Here is a 15,029-nt window from a genome sequence, read left to right on the forward strand (position 1 = left end):
TTGGAACGAATTGCAAAAATCACTGAAGTTGGAGACTTATATCTCCCCCACTAACTTCAAGCATCAGCTATCTGAGCAGCTTACTGATCGCTGCAGCTGTACACAGCCAATCTGTAAATAGCCCATCTAATTACCTACCTCGTCCCCATATTGTTTTTATTTACTTTCTTTTGCACATCAGTATTTCTACTTGCACATCATCATCATCTGCACATCTATTACTCCAGTGTTCACTTGCTAAATTGTAATTACCTCGCTACTATGGCCTATTTATTGCCTTACCTCCTTACGCCATTTGCACACACTGTATATAGATTTTTCCATTGTGTTATTGACTGTACTTTGGTTTATCCCACGTGTAACTCTGTTGTTTTTTGTCGCACTGCTTTGCTTTATCTTGGCCAGGTCGCAGTTGTAAATGAGAACTTATTCTCAACTGGCCTACCTGGTTAAATTAAGGTTAAATTTAAAAAATCATTGTATTATACTAATCATAGGTTATTTGTTGAAATGGTGGAGGCAGCTCCTGTTTTCTTTGCAACTTGCGGTAACACTCTGGTTCTAAATCAATAGTTTAGTGGTGCGAAAATATTGGAAACATTAACTTGCTTGTGCAATACTATAGGTCATGTAACTAACTGTTTGTTATCTGCAATTAGCTTTTTGGAATTCACCGTACAGAGATTGCTCTCTGGTTTTGTGATGAAGTAAAGGTGTGGTTGAATTTATTCTGCCACTGTGTCTACTTATTGTCTCAGCCTTAGGCCTATATATCACGGTAGCAAGGGATGTGAACTAACAGGTTATAGTGCAAACAACGCAATTATCGCAACACAAAGGTTGTAATATGGCTTTTTTTATGGCTTGGCTTCCCTAGGGATTTTACCCACGCACTGCTACTGGTCATTACAAAGATACAGGCATCCTGTCTAACTCAGTTGCCGAAGAGGAAGAAAACTGCTCAGGGATTTCACCATGAGACCAATGGTGGTTATAAAACAGTTAGAGTTTAGTGTTTGATATGAGAGAACTGAGGATGGATCAACAACATTGAAGTTACTAAAAATAGTAACCTAAATGACAGAGTGAAAAGGAAGCCTGTACAGAATAAAAATATTCCAAAACATAAATCCTGTTTGCAATTAAGCACTAAAGTAAAACTGCAAAAAATGTGGCAAAGAAATTACATTTTTGTACTGAATACAAAGTGTTTTGTTTGGGGCAAATACAACACATCACTGAGTACCACTCTTCATATTTTCAAGCATGGTGGTGGCTGCATCATGTTATGGGTATGCTTGTCATCGGCAAGAACTATGGAATGTTTTAGTTTAAAAAAAATAAATGGAATTTAGCTATAAGCACAGAGAAATTAACCTTTTCAGCAGAACAATAACCTAAATCACAAGGCCAAATCTACACGGGTTGCTCAGCAAGCTGACATTGAATGTTCTTGAGTGGCTTAGTCACAGTTTTGACTTAAATTGGCTTGAAAATCTATGGTAATACTTGAAAATGCTGTAGAGCAATTATCAACAATCAACTTGACAGAGCTTAAAGAAATGTAGAAAGAATAATGGTCAAATATTGTACAATCCAGTTGGCAAAGCTCTTGGAGACTTAGCCATAGACTCACAGCTGTGATCGCCACCAAAGGTGCTTCTACAAAGTATTTACTCGTGTGTGAATTCGCATGTAAATGAGATTTCTGTATTTCATTTCTTTTTAATTAGCTACATTTTCTAAAAACATGTTTTCACTTTGACATTATGGGGTATTGTGTGTAGATGGGTGAGATAAATATTTAATCCATTTAAATTCAGGTTGTGTAACAACAAAATGTGGAATACAGTGCCTTGCGAAAGTATTCGGCCCCTTGAACTTTGCGACCTTTTGCCACATTTCAGGCTTCAAACATAAAGATATAAAACTGTATTTTTTTGTGAAGAATCAACAACAAGTGGGACACAATCATGAAGTGGAACGACATTTATTGGATATTTCAAACTTTTTTTAACAAATCAAAAACTGAAAAATTGGGCGTGCAAAATTATTCAGCCCCCTTAAGTTAATACTTTGTAGCGCCACCTTTTGCTGCGATTACAGCTGTAAGTCGCTTGGGGTATGTCTCTATCAGTTTTGCACATCGAGAGACTGAAATTCTTTCCCATTCCTCCTTGCAAAACAGCTCGAGCTCAGTGAGGTTGGATGGAGAGCATTTGTGAACAGCAGTTTTCAGTTCTTTCCACAGATTCTCGATTGGATTCAGGTCTGGACTTTGACTTGGCCATTCTAACACCTGGATATGTTTATTTTTGAACCATTCCATTGTAGATTTTGCTTTATGTTTTGGATCATTGTCTTGTTGGAAGACAAATCTCCGTCCCAGTCTCAGGTCTTTTGCAGACTCCATCAGGTTTTCTTCCAGAATGGTCCTGTATTTGGCTCCATCCATCTTCCCATCAATTTTAACCATCTTCCCTGTCCCTGCTGAAGAAAAGAAGGCCCAAACCATGATGCTGCCACCACCATGTTTGACAGTGGGTATGGTGTGTTCAGGGTGATGCGCTGTGTTGCTTTTACACCAAACATAACGTTTTGCATTGTTGCCAAAAAGTTCAATTTTGGTTTCATCTGACCAGAGCACCTTCTTCCACATGTTTGGTGTGTCTCCCAGGTGGCTTGTGGCAAACTTTAAACAACACTTTTTATGGATATCTTTAAGAAATGGCTTTCTTCTTGCCACTCTTCCATAAAGGCCAGATTTGTGCAATATACGACTGATTGTTGTCCTATGGACAGAGTCTCCCACCTCAGCTGTAGATCTCTGCAGTTCATCCAGAGTGATCATGGGCCTCTTGGCTGCATCTCTGATCAGTCTTCTCCTTGTATGAGCTGAAAGTTTAGAGGGACGGCCAGGTCTTGGTAGATTTGCAGTGGTCTGATACTCCTTCCATTTCAATATTATTGCTTGCACAGTGCTCCTTGGGATGTTTAAAGCTTGGGAAATCTTTTTGTATCCAAATCCAGCTTTAAACTTCTTCACAACAGTATCTCGGACCTGCCTGGTGTGTTCCTTGTTCTTCATGATGCTCTCTGCGCTTTTAACGGATCTCTGAGACTATTACAGTGCAGGTGCATTTATACGGAGACTTGATTACACACAGGTGGATTGTATTTATCATCATTAGTCATTTAGGTCAACATTGGATCATTCAGAGATCCTCACTGAACTTCTGGAGAGAATTTGCTGCACTGAAAGTAAAGGGGCTGAATAATTTTGCACGCCCAATTTTTCAGTTTTTGATTTGTTAAAAAAGTTTGAAATATCCAATAAATGTTGTTCCACTTCATGATTGTGTCCCACTTGTTGTTGATTATTCACAAAAAAAATACAGTTTTATATCTTTATGTTTGAAGCCTGAAATGTGGCAAAAGGTCGCAAAGTTCAAGGGGGCCGAATACTTTCGCAAGGCACTGTAATCTGTGAAAGAAGTTGACTAGCTTGCTTGCCAGTCCAGGCTACCTCCAGACACAAGACCTTGTTAGACCGTTTCAAGCTATCTAAAACAGTGAGTGACTAGCTGTTTCGGCAGTGTGAAAGTACAAACACTTCCCACGTTCGAACACACACGCAAACACAAACATATACACAAGAGACACCCAAAGAACGCCTATAAAACACATCTTGTTCAGTCGCTATTTCTAATGAGGATAATTGAAAGGCTAAATGGTTATGTGTAGCTCAGCTGGTAGAGCATGATGTTTGCAACCCCAGGGTTGTGGGTTCGATTTCCACTGGGGACCAGTACAAAAATGTATGCACTCACTAGTGTAAGTCTCTCTGGGTAAGAGCATCTGCTAAATGACTCAAATGTAAATCAGGATGTTCTGCCCCCTTTGACCTCCGACTCAGCTCATCAGATTGTCTTACATTACATGAAACTAAATAAAATGTCTTCGTCACTGAAGCTCCTTTCAAATATGCCCCAACAATCACCCCTCTTTCAAAGTCACAGATCTCTTCTTCTAGCCATGGTAGCCAAAATAATGTGCAACTGGGCCTGACCAGCATTTTTATACGTGACCCTATGCAGATATGATGTGTGGAAGCACCTGCTTTCAATATACTTTGTATCCCTCATTTATTCAAGTGTTTCATTTTATTTTGGCGGTTACCTGTATGTTCCTTTTTGAGAGCTGCCATAAGCAGACAGGCAGGCAAAGAGGGGGCTGTTGACGTTACTATGCTGAAGTAAAAGTAAAGTGGAGATGCTTCTATATCAGACACGAAACTAAACTTCCCGGTTCTTCAGAAATCTCTATACAACTACGCAGTGTCTTTTATTCCCGTGGTTCTCTAATTAATCTAAGGGCAATAAGAACGGAGTCAACATCAACAGACGCACTCTGTTTGCCTGGACAAGATCAAGTGAACTTTGCTGTGAACATGGCTTCTCCTGTTTTCTTAAATTTTGAACATGTGTATTTGGTTTAACTTCTAGAGGACTTTTTTAGAGGATTAGTTTATTTCTCCCATATTTCCCCCTGGATATGTTCACTGAGCCTGTATCTATTCCATGTGGACACAACTTCTGCAAGGCCTGTATCAGAGGATGCTGGGATACCAGTGACCTGTACCAGTTTATGTAAGGATAAGTTCTATAGAGAACCTGAGCTTTGTGTCAACACAACATTCAGAGAGATTGTAGAGAATTTTAGGAAGATGAGTCAGAGGTAAAGATGAGTCCCCTGCCAAGCCTGGAGAAGTGTCCTGTGACTTCTGCACTGAGATGAAGCTCAAGGTCCTGAAGTCCTGTCTGGTGTGTCAGACCTCTTATTGTGAAACTCACCTGGAGCCTCATCAGAGAGTCCCAGCCTTAAAGAAACACAAGCTGATCAGGAGAACCTGGAAGACAGAATGTGTAAGAAGCACGAGAGACTCCGGGAGCTGTTCTGTAAGGACTGACCAGACGTGTGTTTGTGTCTTGTGCTTGAAAACAGACCACATGACTCATGACACTGTCCCTCTAGAGGAAGAGTATGGAGAGAAGATGGCTGAACTGGGGAAGACCGAGGCAGAAGTACAGAAGATGATCAAGGAGAGACTGAAGAAGGTTCAGGAGATCAAACATTCAGTAGATCTCAGCAAGAGAGAAGCAGAGAGGGAGATCTCAGACAGTGTACAGGTCTTCACTGCTCTGGTTCGCTCCATTGAGAGAAGACAGGCTGAGCTCATTGAGGTGATTGAAGAGAAGCAGAAAGCAGCAGAGAGGCAGGCTGAAGGGCTCATTAAAGACCTGGAGCAGGAAATCACTGAGCTACAGAGGAGAAGCACTGAACTGGAGCAGCTCTCACACTGAGGACCACCTCCACCTCCTACAGAACTTACCATCCCTCTGTACCCCTCCACCCACCAAGGACTGGTCTAGGATCAGTGATCTGTGTGTGAAGACTGTAAGGAGAGCTGAGAATTGCTGTCCTCTTATGCCCCAGTAATAATATCAGTGGTGAAAACTCTGCCCCTCTGATCATCACCCCTGTCAATCACCCAACATGATTTTTAATGTCACAACTAAGTGTCAGTCTTGAAGAGACGGTAGTGTGAAATTCAATTCATCTTAAATAAAGTAGGATTTATTGTATTTACATGTGATGCAGTTATCCCCCCCTCCATGCCTGCTATAAAGTAAAGAATACCTTGTTTGTCTGAGAACATGTATCTCTGCAGAGAGGACAGTGGTATCTTTCAACTAAACTGCTGGTCCTAAATTGCTTCAATGTTTCTGTGGTTATGTAAATAGACGTGTTGCCCTATGCTTGTGAGCAACCCCAGTGTGCAGTGCCTGTTCAGGCTGTTCTCTCTCTCTCTCTCTGAGGAGTGGAAAGTTACCTGTGCTGTGTTTGCTCAGGGTGTTATCTCCGAGTCAGCAGCTCTCGCTCTCGCTCTCTAACACATCCTCAGCTGCTGCACTCGACTCTGCCCTCTACTAAGAACGGTGTGTTCTCTCTGAGAATTCAACCTATCCCAGTCTCCCTCTACTTTAGAGAATTCCCTTTGCTTTCCCACACTTTCCTTGGTAGAATTCTTTAAATGGGGCTTCAATGGTTTCAGAGATGGCGTCATGCAATTCCGGCTGTGCCTTTCCCACCTCTCAAGTCTGACATGGACACTACAGAGAGGCCCATCCAGGATCATCAATGTCTTCCACAATTAGTTAGATCAAAGTAGATCGCTAGAGTGAAGGAACATTTTGTTCTCTGAATAGAGCCTTGAATTGTACATCATGTCTCATACAATCATTGGTTCCTGTAGGTGCTGGGTAGAGATATGAGGGGGAGACGGTCATGACCCCCTCCTTAGACCTTTTGGCAGAACGCCCAGAATATGTTCTATAAGTAAAGATGGGAGACGTTGCCAATGTCGTGGAAATTTCCTCTATTTACCAAATCATGGGAGCAAACCACACACACAAGTCAGAGTTAGTTATCAAAGTCCATCTTTAATTATATGAGCTCTATAGCATTTTCTGTGACTCTCAACAGTTCAGTATCTCTACTGAAAAGTTGAGAGTCCCCACACAATGGTGAATGGAATCCTTTATAGCGAACATCCACCCTCCCTAGACGACATGACAATCCACAGGTCCCAGGAACTTACACAAAGAAATACTTTACTTCAGAGAGGAGTATCTCCTAGCCAGACAGAGTTGGCTATAAATTATTGTTCAGTTTTGTCTCCTTTCTCAAACTCAGAACCATAAACCAATCCTCCATGTCAACAGGCATATATCAAATTGTCATTTAGATGCAACCAATTCTAAATGCAACCAATCCTGGACAAGCTCACGGAGAGGAGAGTGAGGCTATAGGTTAAGATAAAAGGGAGCATGAGAATGATTCCAGACACTGCCATCCTCCTTTTCCCTGATGGGAAAAGTAGGGTGTGACTGGCACACACACAGTGGAGCAAAAGATATGTTTACACATGATGACACTTTGACCTCTCCCCTCTCTGCGGCCCATGCAACTTAGTCTTGACATAGAACAGATAACTGCAACCCCGCCACAGTATTATACAAAAATACCATTCTGATGAGAAGTAGCTTACAAACATATGATGAATATAAAACATCTTACATATGTTACCAACAAATTCTGATTATTTCCACAACACCAGACACATGCAGGAACCAAACATGAATTATGAATAACTAATAAGCTAAATTGTGCAAATATGCAGTGCATATTCAGACTGCTTGACTTTTTCCACATTTTGTTTCCTCATCCATCTACACACAATATCCCATAATGACAAAGCATTAAGTTTGTTGGAACCTTTCATTTAAGATTGACTTCAGGTGTCCCTGGTGGTAATTTCCACAACACAAGCTAAACACGTCATTTCAAATGTTAGTGTGTAATTGAGATGGGACAGAGGAGCATCATGATCTTCACCATTGTCTTACCGCGCAGCGGTCTAAGGCACTGCATCTCAGTGCAAGAGGCGTCACTACAGACCCTGGTTCGAATCCAGACTGTATCACATCCGGCTGTGATTGGGAGTCCCATAGGGCGGCGCACAATTGTCCCAGCGTCGTCCAGGGTAGGCCGTCATTGTAAATAAGAATTTGTTCTTAATCCAGGTTTGGCCGGGGTAGGCCGTCACTGTAAATAAGAATTTGTTCTTAACTGACTTTCCTGGTTAAATCCATTTGAGTCAGAATCTATATCTATGGACCCATCTCCTAATTTCTTACCATGTCCTAATCGGGTCAAAGTTCTGTACCAGAAGTGCTGCTAATTTTACCAGGCTGGTCCATTAAGAACAAATTCTTATTTACAATGACGGCCCGGCAAGAGGCCTCCTGTGGGGCAGGGGCCTGGATTTAAAAATAATACTACTAATTTGAAAGTAAGAAGACGGACAACACAGATGGAAGACACTTGAAGGGAGACCTATGGCAACAACACAACCTGGTACAAACCTTAAGGGCAGACAACAGCACGAAGTACAGAAAAGGCAGAGACCAAGTACATCACACAAAACAGCTACAAATGACAATGAGTGTCCAAAACTATCTAGTTTAAGTGTTTTGCAGATCGTTCCAGTCGCTAGCTGCAGCGAACTGGAAAGAGGAGCGTCCCAGGGATGTGTTAGCTTTGAGGACCTTTAACAGAATGTGACTGGAAAATCAGGTGTTGTATGTAGAGGAGGAGGGTTGCAAAAAGTACCTTAGATAGGGGGAGTGATGCCTAAGAGAATTTTAGAAATGAGCAGAGGATCTTGCGTTGAGTATGTAGAGATGGCCAGTTAACAGAGGAGTATAGAGAGCAATGATGTGTCCTATACATTTGTGGCAAATCTGATGGTAAAGAACATCTAGCCGCTCGAGCACCGTTACTGGCCGATCTGTATATTACGTCTCCGTAATCTAGCATGGGTAGGATGCTCATCTGAATCAGGGTTAGTTTGTCAGATGGGGTGAAGGAGGAGCGATGTATGTTACAGAAACCCTAGATGTAACCTTAGCCTACAACCTGGTTATGTGCTCCTTGAAGGACAAAGTACTGTCTAGCCAGAATTGGCTGGTGTGAAAAGGGATGGCAGGGAGAAAGAGGTATCAGATAGGTATGTTTCTGTTGTGCTTATTAATTATTCTGGCATTTCACATCAGTTTTCCAAGCAAATATATTCAAAGCACACACTTGAAAACAAACAAAGACACTCGCTTTAGACCAAACACATCCAAAGCGTTTCCTGTGTAAATCTTTTTAATTAGAAAGATGGAGACAAAGGACTGATGCAGGATCCCATCCAGCCGCATGACATCAAACGGTGTCTGGTTCCATTCTGGAGAGTCTTCTCCTCTGCTCTCTTCTCTGCATTGATTAGACCGCTCTCGTTAGTACTGTTATGGTGAAAGGGGAGGTTGGACGTCGTTCTCTCTGCTTGTCTTTCTGTCGATTGTCTCCTAAAATGTATTTAGACAACGCAATTTGGATTTGGGGAGAGTTTTTAAACTCTTCTGTTGATTGGCTGTGTGGTATGGGTGTGTCAAAGGGGTATTTGGTGGACAGTGACACTCAATAAAAGGACAGAGGGGAAAGAAGATTGAACTTGATAGACCGGGACAAGGAGAGAGGGTCTTAAGAGAAAGAGGAAGTGTTTGATTCACTGCTTTATCACAAGGAGTAAAGTCAGTGTTATTTCAGGCTATCTACTTTGCACGCTACACACTGTGTGACGAGGCAAATAGACTTTGTCGTGTGACCCTTGGGGGTTTCCATACTTAACGCGTTCTGCATAGAGACAGACATTTCAAAGCCATCATTGTTAGAATCCTAGATGGACCGAGAAATTCAGACACACCTATGAAACACACATTGTTACAAATAATTCCCTCTTTATCCCAAGATAGTATATGCTTCTTGTGAATTTGGTATTTGAAATGATCCATTTCCTTTACACATGGTTATCAGTTGAATGCTTGGTTGTATTCCTTATAGTATAGCTGTCATACTGGCCCTCTGTCTCTGGTCGGGCTAATTACAGTGGGCAGCGTTTCAAGCTCTTTGTTTGTTGGACAGTGAAACAGGAATAAAACCAACCACTGGCAGACAGTTTCTTTTCTCTAAAATGGCCCAGCACTCATCTTATGCTCTCTCTCTCTCTCTCTCTCTCATTCCTCTCTTTCTCTCTCCCTCTTTCTCTCTCTCTCTTATTCCTCGGCTCAGTTTTCTTTGTGTTTCCATGGTGTTTCTTAGAAAATGTCTGTAAAGAGGTGTGTATAATGTGGCTTTTTGGCAATTTCTCTCCCTCGCTTCAACGTCTCGGTGGGACGCCACTATGCTTTGTGAATCATGCGCGTATGTGTGCATCTGCTTGTATTGGGGGTGTGATGTCTTGCCATCAGGAATAGCTTACATTAATTTACACCTGATATTAATTGTGTTGCTGTTTGATAGGTTTTTAAGCTATCAGCGCTCTCTCATTCCCTCTCCCTCCCTTTTATTACGTTACTCTTGTACAGATTTACATTATGTAAAGTCATTCTGTATATTAAACTCTCTCTCTCGCTCTGTGTGTGTGTGCCTCTCAGGTGTTCCTGTTGCTGTGTATAGCAGACTGGATGGTGTACTCTATGTGGCGTAGTGGTAAAGACCCAGACAGTTTCTCCATCCCCTACCTGACCGCCTGGGCGACCTCCTGGGCACCGCTCTCCTGGCCCTCAGCTTCCAATTCCTGTGGTACATCGGCGACCAGGACAGTGACGTGGGTGACTGAGATGACCCCTGATCCCTGGCAGAGGGGTCACGCCCGTGCCTCTACCCCTGACCCAGAACCCCTACCCCTTCTCTTATGCCTTGCGGGGTTGTTCCCGTTGAGGCAGTTTGCCTCACGCTATTGGTCGCTGGAACAATCCTCTGCCTTTCCTATTGTGCAGAGTAGCACTTAACACTATGCTGATTGAGCCAATGAGGAGCTCCAGATGTTCATTTGGAAGAAAAGAAAAACAATATTATTTGGAAAGACATTTCTATGCATCTGGTTCCTTTTTTCCATTCAACCAATGACACTGCATTCTAAAAAATCTTTTGCTTTTTACAGTGCAATTTATTAAGAGATTTGACCGTTGTTGTTTCGTTGCAACAAGTCACTTAGTGGACACTGCAAATTTAGCAGGAAGCCTTCAGTTAGTGAGATCAATGGGCTGCATTGTTTAGTCCTGACAGAGGGGAGACACATGGACAGACAGGGTGGAGAAAGGCCAGGTTACTGGAGGTACACAACTCTGTCCCTGGACAGCTGGGGCCAGGGTTTGCAGGGTTAGTCACTGGATCAGGTGTTTTAGAACTGGGATGGAACAAAAGCCTGCACACTATGTTGTTACAGAATAGTATTGCCTTCCCCTGGTCCCAAGCTTTATACAGTCTATACCAGAGCACTGAGGCTACTCTCAGCCCAGACGATATGCATCTCACTCTCTGTGGATGCACTTCATACAGTCTTTCATTAAGGTCAGTCACAGATTGAACCTCAGTTGTTAATCTATTTGGGGTTTCATGTGGCCATCTGTACCCTTAGTTTTGTTTCGCATGATCACAAGGAAGGACACATAGAATTGGGGACAGCAGCCTGATCGTGACAGTTAACGGTACTCAAAGGAATGTATTGGAAACCTGCTATTTTTATACCTCTCGAGGGACTTGATTCTTTCCCCTCTCTCTATCTATCTAGAATGGGGGTCCAGTCACACAGAGTAGGTACTATTGTGGCGTTTTGCAGTCAGGTCCCGCATGATCATGTGGTTTTAACCATGGCGTTTCCACGCCAAGCACTCTGTTTACACGTATGTACGTATGTTCACTTCGGTGGCTCTCTGCCGTTGATATTCCAATGAAATGTGCCTGCGGCGATTCACAGGGTGATGAGATGTTATTCTTTCTGATGCCATATTCCTTTAGTTTTCTGTTGGAGCTGTTGTTGTTTTCTAAGCTCGAATAATGTGCTATTAAAAGAGTTTGTTGTTTTCATATTCGCAAACTGTTCTCGGAAACGGATGATGAATTACCATTTTGTGACTCATAAATGTTTAATAAATAAGCTGCTTACAAATGTGTGATTATCCTGAGTGAAGATTTGCCGGTCCCTCAGAGAGGTTAATTGGATGTTGTAGTAGTAGTTGTTGTTCAGTCAAAGCTCTTGTCTAAAGAGGTTTAGGATGAAATGCCTGTAGACAGGGAAGGACAAGATCAGCTCCGATTCAGACAAATCCGTGTATACCGACACTTCTCTGCAGTAAAACAATGTTATGATTGAAGTGTTACTGTGGTAGAAATATATTGTGTGCTCTTTGGATGCCCTCGGGAGATCACTGGACAATCACTGTCTCTATCTCCTCCAGTCTCCATGGTAACACCAGTGTGGTATTTCACCTTTCATGACCTCCACTCAATGAACACATGAACACACAATCCTGTCTTTCTTCCCTCTTCCTGTCACTGCTTCCTTCTCATGATGTCTTCTCATTCCCTTAGTCTTTGCTCTCTAACCATTCTTTCTCAGAGCTCGCTCTCTCTTTCAGATGTGAGAGACCTGAGAGGTGGGAACAGCACCCCCAGAGATGTTAACATTAGATGCTCCTTTGGGTGGGTACTTATATAAAAATGTCATATCATATCAACTGGTGTGTGAAGTTCTATCTTGGCTATGTCACCTGCAGGCCGATCTGTCACTGTGGAGGTGGTATACATATTAGGTGATTCGTTTGAAAGGTGTCATGTCAGATTATGATTATGGAATTAATTGGAAGTGTGAAGAAGGGTTTACTGTAATTGCAGAGGGTTTACTTGGCACAGAGTATAGAGTTGGAAAGAGAAAAGCATTTGAATAACAGCGTATGGACTCAGTCTGACAGTGGTGAAACAGTTGTATATATTATAGTATCTCTACATTCTGACGCCTTGCAAATAAAGTTGCATGGTAAAGATAAAGATATTCTCTGGTTCTGGACATCAAAGATGAGCTTGAGCAGTAGTCCTTAACCCTCCTGGGAAAGATCAAAGATAGAGATGATCTAGAACATTAACCTAGAGAGGATCTAGAACATTAACCTAGAGAGGATCGAGAACATTAACCTAGAGAGGATCGAGAACACTAACCTAGGGGGGATCTAGAACATTAACCTAGGGAGGATCTAGAATATTAACCTAGGGAGGATCTAGAATATTAACCTAGGGAGGATCTAAAACATTAACCTAGGGAGGATCTAGAACATTAACAGAGATGATCTAGAACATTAACCTTTTGATGCTTGTTTCTGAATGCATCACAGTCTGTTGTCTGATCAATAATTAGTAGATCTGATAGTAAGAATCGTTCCAACCACCTCCACCTTTTAGTTTCAACTAGGCCTAAGTCCATCCAATGGATTTCTCTTGTCTTTTCATATTTGACATTACTGATACCATGCTACGTTAACCCATGTACCGTAATACGCCTTAATTTTGATGTGTTTTTGTTCTTTCTCAGTAAGGTCAGAAGGCGTGACTAAGTAGTTGCAGTTTGTGTATTTTCATGGTTGTGTTGCGGGCTTGTGCGTCTGTCTGCCCCGTTAAAGAGCAGATTTTCTTGGTTGTAGGAGAGTCTGAAGTGTCAGTACCGTGTGGCTTAACGACCAGAGCAGGACCTCCTCTAAGTCCACAGTAACCAGAACACTGAATTACTCTTGGCTGTCTCTCCACCTCCTGTCTATACTGCATAGGAGGGAGTAGGGAATCAGGATGTGATCTATCTAGACTACTGTAGTTTTTATTTTACTGTACTGTCCTCAGTAGATACTTACTCAAATTCTGCCATCACTGACTGCATGGGGGAAAAGACACTTGGAAGTGTGGTTTTAAATGATATAATTATTAAGTGTGTTATGGGATTTCTCTGCCTCCTAACCATTCAGTAGATGCTGTAGTTGTTGAGCATGGATAATGTTATTGTGACAGTATAGGGTTAAAACAAAATGTCTGCATTAGGAAAAAATGATGAGTTGCAAAAAAGTGAACATCAGATGGTTGAGAGAGTGAACTCCCACTGTGTTAGATGTTAGACATTCATCACTGTTATTACACTAGGTGGTTTTTATGAGGTGGCATGTCTCCAATGCTGGCCCATGTCTGCCTGGCTACAGAGAGGAATCGTGTACTGTATGACTGCATCACAGACACACTCTCACTCTTAATTGTCCATACCTGTGGTATGTACAGTATTCTGTGGGCATGTAACAGTGTGCCTCTGTTGATGTCTAGATGCTCTGGTGTTAACGAGGGGTGCTGAACCTTGTATTGGGGGGGGGTTTGAGGTGACAGGTTCGACTACTGTTTGGGAAAAGGGGTACGGTCTGCACCAGAGGGACCATGACATTGAAGCCTACTCCAGGGGTCTTCTCTGGGTAAAGATAAAGATGCCCTAACTGAAGGGATAACAATAGCTGATTCACCCTGGAAGCTAATAGGAAACCGATGATTTTTCCCCCTGATTATTTTCTCTCCAGTGATTTCAGAGTGTGCCTCTATGGAAACTCAATCGGCCCAGTGTTGCTGTGAGAGATAATCATGACTGTTAGGGGCCAACGAAATGAGGGTTATTAAAATTATAATCATCGTCGTTATCATACGTTTTCCTACTGTGACTGGAGAGAGGGATGGGTGGGAGAGGGGAAATAACTGGTAGGAAGGAGACATGGAGGAAGGGAAGTAAACGGAGAGTTTCTTGCCTCCCAGGGGTGAGATTCCTTGGTGACTGATGGAGTGGTGTCAGATGCCAGGTTTAACCTTCTGACCTGAACTGTGCTGTTGCCAAGAGTTCGAATAAGAACAGCACAAGTCTTTTTTGTCTACAGTCGCCTTGGTTCATAATCTAACCGTGTCTTTATCACCTCTGAACCTACAGCAGGTTTTATACTGGCTATGTCACTGAGGGGGACTGGGAGGAATCGATGACGCTGTCAGCAGGGCCCGATGACTCAGTCTAGTACATTCACTCTACGAAACACCTGTCAGCATTTGGGAAACCCAGAAAGAGGGAGAAATGACTCGGGTGGAGTCATTAATTTGAGATGGGAATACATTCACGTGAGATCTAGCATAAATAAGGAAGTTTTGAAAGAGATGGGGAGATGCAGCTCATATGGAGATGCTGGATGTTATTTCTCTAATGACAGGGATTGAAAGAAAAGGCTGGATGTATTTCTGACTCTGTATGTGGGGAGATGCTGGATGTATTTCTGACAGGATTGAAGAAATGCCTCTGTATGTGGGGAGATGCTGGATGTATTTCTGACAGGATTGAAGAAATGCCTCTGTATGTGGGGAGATGCTGGATGTATTTGAATGGGACTATTAACTGAATGGGACTATTAACTTGTTTCCAATGTCTTGGAAAAAGCAGGTGGTGGAATTTACAGTGGCAGTAAGTTTCATGCATAACGTTTCATGCATAACGTTGTATTGTGTTGTAGCTCTCTGCTTAT

General features: G+C 42.3%; 1 protein-coding gene across 1 annotated transcript in view; it reads left to right on the forward strand.

Annotated features, from left to right (window-relative positions):
- Positions 1-10,385, forward strand: part of LOC135514902 (solute carrier family 41 member 2-like) — a 41,341-nt gene extending 30,956 nt beyond the window's left edge. Inside the window, 2 exon segments of the mRNA XM_064938616.1 lie at positions 10,104-10,194; positions 10,197-10,385. Coding sequence (XP_064794688.1) covers positions 10,104-10,194; positions 10,197-10,288 — 183 coding nt within the window. The 3' untranslated portion in view covers positions 10,289-10,385.
- The last annotated feature ends 4,644 nt before the right edge of the window (positions 10,386-15,029 follow it).

This window comes from Oncorhynchus masou, chromosome 26, assembly GCF_036934945.1.
Source record: "Oncorhynchus masou masou isolate Uvic2021 chromosome 26, UVic_Omas_1.1, whole genome shotgun sequence".
Classification (NCBI taxonomy): Eukaryota; Metazoa; Chordata; class Actinopteri; order Salmoniformes; family Salmonidae; genus Oncorhynchus; species Oncorhynchus masou.